The sequence below is a fragment of the Plodia interpunctella genome, chromosome 30 (genome assembly GCF_027563975.2).
Source record: "Plodia interpunctella isolate USDA-ARS_2022_Savannah chromosome 30, ilPloInte3.2, whole genome shotgun sequence".
In the NCBI taxonomy this organism is placed as follows: Eukaryota; Metazoa; Arthropoda; class Insecta; order Lepidoptera; family Pyralidae; genus Plodia; species Plodia interpunctella.
Window position 1 is genome coordinate 3,453,001 of NC_071323.1, and position 9,921 is coordinate 3,462,921.

General features: G+C 32.6%; 1 protein-coding gene across 1 annotated transcript in view; it reads right to left on the reverse strand.

Moving 5' to 3' along the window:
* LOC128682486 (unextended protein-like) overlaps positions 1-8,090 on the reverse strand; it is a 45,814-nt gene extending 37,724 nt beyond the window's left edge. Inside the window, exon 1 of the mRNA XM_053767189.2 lies at positions 7,688-8,090. Coding sequence (XP_053623164.1) covers positions 7,688-8,046 — 359 coding nt within the window. The 5' untranslated portion in view covers positions 8,047-8,090. The remainder of the gene's footprint in view (positions 1-7,687) is intronic.
* Positions 8,091-9,921: the final 1,831 nt, after the last annotated feature.

Sequence of the window (9,921 nt, forward strand, 5' to 3'; positions counted from 1 at the left end):
ATGCTGGAGTGGATTTTTGCCAATGGAATGATTTTTAAATAAAATATGTTTAAATGATTTTTATTTTACAACAATGCTGGAGTGGACTTTTGCCAATGGAATGATTTTTAAATAAATATAGTTAGGTATATCTGGGGATGCGGCAGTGACCCCGCAAGTCGAGCAAAAAAGGCACGGCCGTACCATCCTTTTCTCGAAGCAATTCAGGCCAATTTCAAACCCCAATAACTTCGTTGTGGATAAAACAGGAAGCCTGCATTTTCAGTAATAAAGCAGGTAGGTATTGTAGTATCAATCGCGGCGCCATAGACTAAACAATCTAATATAATATGTATTACTTGTAAGATATATTGTGTTTTCATGCGATGGCCAAGTCGATCTATTCTAAAACCTGAAAGATTTTTAATATTGATATGATAATAACTTACGTAATAACTTAAGACAGAAGATCCCTTAAGTAGGGACTAAATAAATTAATCGATTTTGTATTACATGGATCTCACAACTTTTTACGGTGGAAAAACTGAGCTGCGAGACTTGGTTTTTTTTACAGCATGTTTTTGATGGCATATTTTAAACACTAATCGATTTTATTTTGAATTACATAGGTTAACACTTGATATATATGTAAAAGAATTTACGGCTTCTAAAAACAAAATCGTTTCCCGCTATATTGAATCAAAAAAATCAAAATCAAATCATTTATTCAGAAATTAGGCCTTCACAGGCACTTTTTCACGTCATATTCTAAATTAAATGATGTTTACCAAAGCTACAAACTACTAGCATTTCGGAACGACCACTGCTGAGAAGAAATGCCAAAAGAAACTCATTCAAACAGTGTTGGTCCCTATTATGCCAGAAGGGCTTACCATTTTTTAAATATAAATTTATGTATAATTTTTTATCAGTAATATAACAATGTAAGTACACAATAAAGTACATGGTCAAAAGGTATACTGAAACATATTATGATTGTGATCGAGTGCTGATGAAAGGAATTGTATTGTCAATTCGATTAATTAGTACCTACCCTAGGTATTCTAAATTCAGTGTCTCAAATTAAACTTTGCATATTTTATACGAATGCTTTTAAACTTGTTGTTCGCCGCGAACTTGGACCTCGCGAACATAATAATTTTTTACAAAATTGTGAATATTTCAAAAACGACTGAACCAATTTTGATGCCCCACGAACTTAAAAATTCTATTGGCATATCCTACATACCTTTTAAATTGCATCAAAATCGGACCAACGCGCAACGGTTCGAAAGTTATCGCGTTACAAACATACATACATGCATACATATAAATACATACATACAAAAAAAATATTTTTACCAAGTATTTACGTATTACAATTGTATGTGCTTACCTTTGTGAATGCAGATTTTATGTATATAGTATGTATATAATATGAATACCTATGAAGTCATGGGCATCGAGTGTATATATAGTTTTCATAGGTAGGTACTGATTCGAATTTTGAACTTTGTTTCACCTTAATATACAAGGATTAAACATAATTCAAAGCCGGAATTTGTAATTTTATTTTGTCAGTTTGCAAATAACGGTAAAATCATTTTCAGCAGATAACGTCAGCTAATATAGTAGTTTTGGCAAGAGCGACGTCTGAGAGACGTCATGGCGTCGTCGTGACGTCATCGCGGAGTTGGCACCGACAGACGTCTTTGCGGTGTCTATGCTTCTGCCAGACATTGATATAAAGCGCGAGTCGGTCATATTGGTATATGTATAACCAAACATGACACACACATGAACCAATTTGATAATATGTAATTTTCTTTTAATATTTCCGCACTCAAGAGTTCTCATATGACAATTTTCTTTGCAAAAGATGATTATTACAAATTTTAAAATTCGTCGCGACGAATATATATCGGTTTAGAACCCGAGATATTGACAATAAGTTGCAACGTATAACGCGATAAAACCTAATTAATACCAGATTTTAAGTTATACCATCTGCTATTACAACTGTGAAAACTGCATCAAATTCCGTCTAGTAGTTTTGTCGTGATGCGCGAATAAACATACAGACAGACAACAATTTTAAAAAAATATGTTTTTGCTTCTATTAATCTGGCTGCGGAGATCGCTTTCCATCAGGTGGGCCACATGTCTGCTATATATGCACAGACAGAGCCCACTTATAGTTTTATTAAATGTATAGATTTACATATAAGTAAGTGGGTAACCAAAGTTTATTTTAAACACAAATAACTATGAGACATTACAAACATAATGATTCACCAGGAAACAACAGATGCCAGAACGAAACTGGCGCAAAAATACTTATTGAATTAACAAATCCTTTCCTTACATATCAGAGAACAAGTCCACTGCCGCGAATGTCAATCTGTCAAAAATGTCAAAATGGATTTTCATGCGGTTTCACCAACATTTCATAGTGTGATAGGTGTGAAACGTTAAATAAATAGCTTGTATTGTATTCACTCTGGCATCCACTTTCGTTAGCGAGAGACTTTTAGTCTCAGAATACAGAAAATTAAAATATAAATTATATAATAATATAATTATTTACAATATAAATTGGTAAATCAGTAAATACTAAACTACTATGTTACATTCTGGCATGATAGGGACCGACACTGTTCGAATGAGTTTCTTTCGGCATTTCTTCTCAGCAGTGGTCGTTCCGAAATGATACTAGTTTGTAGCTTTGGTAAATATAATTTCATTTAGAATATGACGTGAAAAAGTGCCTGTCAAGGCTTAATTTCTGAACAAATTATTTAATTTTGAGAATTTTCTTTATCTACGCTGTCTAAATCTACCTAAATTCCGTATTTTATTACAAGTCGCATCACATTTTAGCATGTCTTTTTACGATTTTATAGCAATATAAATTAAAATAGACTATTTTGTAAATTACTTTTGTGGTTTATACCTAAATGTTTTCCTTTAAAATGTATAGGTTTGAACTTTCAACTAATATTTAAACTAATAACTAATATTTGAACTAATATTTGAATTTATTTTCAACAAAATTCAACAATAACTACTAACCGTGTAAATGGTTTATCTATACTGTTATTATAAAAAGGTAAGCGTTTGTGAGTTTATATGTTTGAGGCGGGTAATCTCCGAAACTACCGAACCGATTTCAAAAATTCTTTCACCATTAGAAAGGTACATTATCCAAGATTGCTATAGGCTATAGATATTTTATCTCAAAATTCCCACGGAAGCGAAGCCCCGGGCAATGGATTATCCTTCTTCATACTCGTATTCCTCATGACTGAGAGTCGTGGTCATTACATGGAATGAAACACACGTAACAACTTTCTTGGCATTATTAATGGAGTGGTTTGCCATTGCATTCTCCATTTCACACACAAGTTAATAATCAACAAGTCTCACGATGTTTTTCCTTCACCGGAAGCAAGATGTGGTCGATGAAAACTACATGAGTCAGATTGGTATACAAACTTATGTGACACGAGTAGGATTCGAACCTGGGACCTTTTGATCCACAGGCGGGGGTCTTAACCATTACACCACCACCGCTTCATCTAATCGATTAGAATTAGAAAAAAGTACGTAGGTATATGATATAACCTATTGGACACAAAACACGATATAGCTGTTGCTGTATACAGAGGAGCCATAAATTACGCGTACCTATGTACCCCAGGAATGAAGCTATTTGTGCTTTATGTACTTATACAGTCGGGCACTGGACCATTGTGAAGAAAATTGCGTTTTGTTCGTATTCCACATAACGGAACAATGTGCACTTAACAATGTACTTAGTTTAAAACTTGTATTTTACCCAGATGTGGCTCAAAGCACAAAGAACAACGGTAAACAACCAATATTTGTTTTGCAATAATAATTAATCTATAAATATTAGTGTTTTATATGTAAATATACGTAATTATTTTAATTTAATTCATCTTCATTAAAGCCCGCCATTTTTCCACCATACCATAGAGCATTATAGAGCGGATCAGCAGAATAAAAATAGTGATGTCCAAAATGAGATTAACCGATTACGATACAAAGGTTAATTTTATTTATTTCTTTGGTGTTACCAACAAGGTGGTAATATTTAAAATTAAAATATGTGTTAAAATGACACTGCTTATTTTTTAATAAGTACGTATTTATTTCAGATGTTGTATAGATAATAAAAAATAAACATCAGTACCTAATATGTTAATAGGTACGCCATATTTCTACATAAAAATGTGAACGACTGAAATATGTTTTGTCACTAAGCAAAATCATTTTTATCAACGAATAACTTTGATTTATCTCTAAAATTTGTTTGTCGGTAACTCGATAGTTGATATGATCACCGATAGTTGTAAATATATAAAATATTTATATCGCGTTTAGGGAAAACCTTACTGATTGTGATCTGGTCTCCGATTTTTGTTTTATTATTGTGCAATATTTTGTACATGTTAAACCAAATAAGATTTTTTTTTTCACTGGCTATTTTTATTGTGACAAGTTATATTGCCAAATCATTATTTTGTGATCTCTTAGTTCTGCGGATCTCTATTATTTTAAAATGATTAGAAAAGTTTAATTTGAATTATGTTTTTCACTTTAGCCTCGTAAATAACTTAGCTAACCTTAAAATAAATCGTATCTTTAAAATCTTCCACCATTTTATCACATTTTCGATTCAACATTTATTGCTTTCCTGTTATAGTGTGTCAATGCCATCTGACTGAGCCACTACGAGGTGCTATTAAAGTGTTTTTTTTTTTTTTTTATGTCACATGATCTGTCTGTAATCAAATCTTTAAAATATACTCGATATTAAATTGATATCAAATTATAATTATTGATTACATAATAGTTTATTTGGTTAAACCAAATAAACATTTCACATATATAAGCCTGACAAAGGAAAAGGTCGGAAAGAAAGTAATTTTAGAAATCAAACTTCCGTTGTTCTGTTTTACACTTGTACTTATATTTCTTCCAGAAATGTTGGTTAACATGAACAATTATTCTAATTACAATGCTATACTATAATGAACACGTACTCGTTATCTCGAGGATCGGCCAAGACAACGTGCTCCTTTTTTTGATCAAAAAAGTAGCCTCGCATCCCCACTTGCTCCATACAAAATGTGAAAAAGTGTTATCTTAGGTTCAATTGGCTTTTCTCCATTTCCAGGATTGGATGATTCAAATTAGGTATCCTGATTTGGTGATTACTTCTGAGCAAGTGGGGTTCATCCCTACTTTGTTTATACAAAATATGAATAATCGCCTTAGATTGGTTTACGGAAAAGGCGAGCTTATTCGTAATTCGTAGGTTTATGCTATATGATTGGTTGATTTTGTGTCATCGCAGAAAATATTACGTTTATGATTTCTTTGAAACGCGGGCTTCACCGTGATTGGTGGATTCATAATGACAACTTTAAGTGTTGCCATATATTTAAAATATGTTTATAATTGCCATTACAATGGGTAAAATGCTACTTGATTCTTTAAAGTTGCCATTATATTTAACAAATAAATGAATAAAAGTAACAAATCACGACACTCGGCCGTCCTACACGGTGCAACCTCCCGGTGCACTGTACTTAAATCAAATTTAACTAAGCTAAAGAAAATGATTCTTCAATAATCACGACAGTAATAATATCTAACGATACTGGAGAACTGTAACTACATACGATTAGTATCTGCTTTATACCTAGTATAGTCACTTACCCAAAAGCACTGCGACATCGCATTTATCCTTGCAGTGTACAAAATTATTGTATGGTTAAGATTAGCCTTGCAATAAGCTATTTCAGTTACGAGTTTCAATACAAACCACGCTAATATATGCTGGAACAGCTATCAATAACTATATATAAATTTTCCTTTTATTCTATACACTCAATAGGTATAAATGTTGGTGTAAAATAAACGCGAAAGCGCCATGCGCACACACATATTGCTCATTAAGAAACATTAGCACTCATTAATTAAGTAATATCTGTTTATTGTATGTAAATATACTTCATAGTTATTTGTTTAGGTACATTTTTATAACATGTCACTTCTATGATTGCGTGAAGGAAGCCATTACATTCTGAGAAGAAAGCTGATTTAAGAATACATTTTTGCGTTTGTAACACCAAATAGAATAAATAAAATAGACAAAGTAATTTTTATTTGAGTCAACATTTTGTGTTTTGTTTCTTCTGCAAAGTAGGATCGTAAAATCGTCGTAAGATCGTAAAAGGTCGTGAGGAAATAAAGAATAGGTATATATTAACTTAGCTGATTGTACACGAAAAACTGAATTTTGATTTAACAAACAAGTTCGCGTGATTTTAAAGTCACGCAGCTAGGTTGGATACATTCAAAACCGGATATATCCAGAAAATCAAATGGCTTTCCCGTCTGTGGCCATGAACTAGATTTAATATGAGGCGAGGCGTGCGCCCGCGCCGCTTCTGATATAGGTATACCTACCTATATCAACATAACATAGTATTAAATCAGAGTCTTATCACGATTTTTTTCTGTAAAGGATCTATAGAACAATGATTTATCAACATCGATATGATGATAATCTTCCTAATTGAAGTTTTATCTCGAATTTATGCTACTTTTAAATTTTATATTTTTATAGTCTGTACAGGTAGGTACCTACCTTTCTAAATATAATTAAAAAGGTGAAATGTTTTAATCGCATTTAGGTATAACTCTATTAAATAAATTTAAAAAAAATGCAACTGCGTCAATCCCAAATTCTTCCTCCCTTATAGGTAGTTACCCAATGTTATTATTTTGACGAAATTATCCTAACTACTACCTATTATAAATGTGAAAGTAAGTTTGACTTTTGTTTTCTCTTCACGCATTATCTACTGGACCGATTGTTATGAAATTTGGTACACGGGTAGAAAATAGCCTGGAATAACACTAGGATACTTTGTATCCCGAAATTCCCACGGGAGCGAAGCCCCGGGGCTCAGCTAGTTTTCTACATATTAAGTTACATTTTCCGAAATGTTAGCTAAAGCAGTTACTACATTACAAATGTTTTAAATTCCGTCGTATCATATGTATCGTTAAATATAGGTTTTACCCACGTTAAAAAAAATCTCAACTTATTCAATGTACCTAGTAATGTAATTACTGTAGCATCATTATTACTGATAAGATAATCCGTATAGACATGTACTGTATACAATCTGCTCAGCTATTTGTTAGATTATGTAGATTTTGTGTTACATAACCTTTTATAGGCATAAAAGAATATGTCGTGATAATTTATAAAATGCCGAAAAACTTTAGACTTTGACGATCATAAAAAGTAAGATACATAAAAGTAAAACTTTAAAGCAACTACTCACAGTTTTGCCTAGGTACATAAAAATAAATAAAAAATAGGCATTATTAGACATGCTATCTAGTTACGTTCTATTCTAACGACATTATGATGCAAATTGATTTATTCAATTCAAATCACGTGTAATGCAAATTTTGCAGACCGCCAAAATTACTTCAACAATTTTCATTAGACTTATTATTGAATCAGTACCTTCGAAAGTTGAAATTCTGAAATGTTATATTATATTATGGTCCTTATGGTCCCATCACTAATTTAATTTAAAAACAAAACTTCAAAACAAAATAGTGAGGTGCTAACTCGAAAATCGTACTAGAAACTTACCTTGTAGAATTGATGACGTCACCGCCATCCAAAAATACTGCTTGGTGTCTCCAGCCGCCGCCAAAATTAGCACAGAAATAAAACTTTCCATCTGGCACTTCAACATTAACATCGGGCGCAGTTGTTTGTTGCAGTATATTATCTTTACACAGCTCTCCTCGTCGACCCGGCGTGGAGGTTAATGACCACTCAGCAAAATCTCCACTCACATCCAAATTATAAACACATTTATTATCGGCACACGACACCGTATTGATATGCACGGTAAATATCCTTGGTGGCGACACGGAGCACGTGTTTGTTATTAAAAATAATAATAAAAATACACCGCTAGTCCGTAATGCACACACTGGCGCCATGATTTAACGATGCCGGCCGAATAACGAATGAGTCAACAATCGCGTGCCAGGCTTAAAAGTGGGTAAAGTATGTGGTGCTGCCAGCTAATGGCGATTCTTTGTTACGACCAGACGATATCATCATATGACTCAATAATTACCTATCATATTCACTTAAATGAGATGAGTCGTTGTATTGTCATGTTGAAGAATATTTTGTGTGATACTTACAAGAATCTTACTAGATTCAATGGTTGCAATTGAAAACAAAAAATGAAAACTTTATTTAGCGGAATCTTGAAAAATGTTTTGAATTTTTTTATATAAATTAAAATTTACATAACTATTAATAATAATAATTGATTTAATGGTAAAATTCAAAATTTCTTTCATCATGTAATATGAAAATATGCAAAAGTACTTATATTTAGTTTGACTAATATTATCCTTATAATTTCAAATTTTATGTGAAGTGCAGTTAAAAGTGCCTTTAGAGGTATAAATTTATGAATAAATGCTATGAACTTATACCGTGTTGACAAAATTCAACTAATTTAATGTTTCAAGTTTACTAAGTTTAAAAAAAAAACCAAACGCGCAATTCTTCGGAACTCTAATAAAGACAAAAAGCGAAACCTTTCAAAAGTTGGCAACACAACTAGTGATGGATATTATCAAATCGGCGGGCAAAGTAGTTTTATCGATTGTGTACGCACGTTCGATTTGATGAAGGTCGAACGATAATATGATATGGATTGATAATTTTAAGAGGTAATCCTATCTTATCTGTAACTGTTGGAAGTAGTAACTTTTATTGATAATTATCTTCTGATGCTAATCTTCTGATAACAGACAACGATATTATTATTCATGTTTGAATCATTTTTAAAACGGGACCATTAAATACCATAAAATACCGACATAAAGTAACAAGGCTTTATCTAATGAACCGTGATAGAGTATTTCTGTTGCCAATATGACAAAACCAAAACAACCTAAATAAAATTACATAGACCGGCAAATTACGTAGGGAACAAACATCTGGCTATGCCGCTCCCGCCTATCCCTGGCAGAAGGGGCAAACTCAAGAAATCATGTTGTCAGGGTAAGTAGGAAAGCGGAGCCTGTACTCAGCTCAATGGATACACTTTTTATTAGTGGAAACCGTATAAAATTCCGTCAAGTTGTTTTTAAGTTTATCGCGTACAGACAGGGAGATAGACGCGACACGGAATCTAGGACATCTATTGTACCTACATTCTTTTTAAATCCCGACAACAGAAGGGGAATTATCAATTCTGTGTCTGAGTATCTGTATGTCTGTCTGGGGCATCGTAACAGCCAAACGGCTGAACCACAGATATAAATGCATTATGTGTATTGTTTTTTATTGTATTGTCTTTAAAATGATAATAAATAATTTAAAAAAACATTACATTGGGCTGAACCGATTTCAATGTAGTATTTTTTATTTAAAAGATAATTTAATCGAGAGTGTTGTTAGCTATATTTAGAAAACGTATGCTCAGTCGTCTGGAAACTGTAATTTCATTTTCTAGCAGATGAGTGCGATTTTGGAAAGGGGTTTCTTAAATGTTTTATTTCCTCCATTAAAAAATATGGAAGATTCAAAAATTTCCTCCAAACAATAACAATTTAAAGGCTATACTGCATATTTTAGAGTATTTTGCCATACAAGGAAGACTATCAAAATATTTACAAAACCATACCGCGTTTTATTATCGTAACACGCCATCTAGTGTCAATTGGAGGAATCCTCAAATCTCTAACACTGCGTAATTTCTGTTCATACATGATATACCCGGCTGTGGCGCCCGAAGTCCGTTTAAAAGAAAACATTTTAAAATTCAACTATCTTTAGGAATGCTGTGGTAT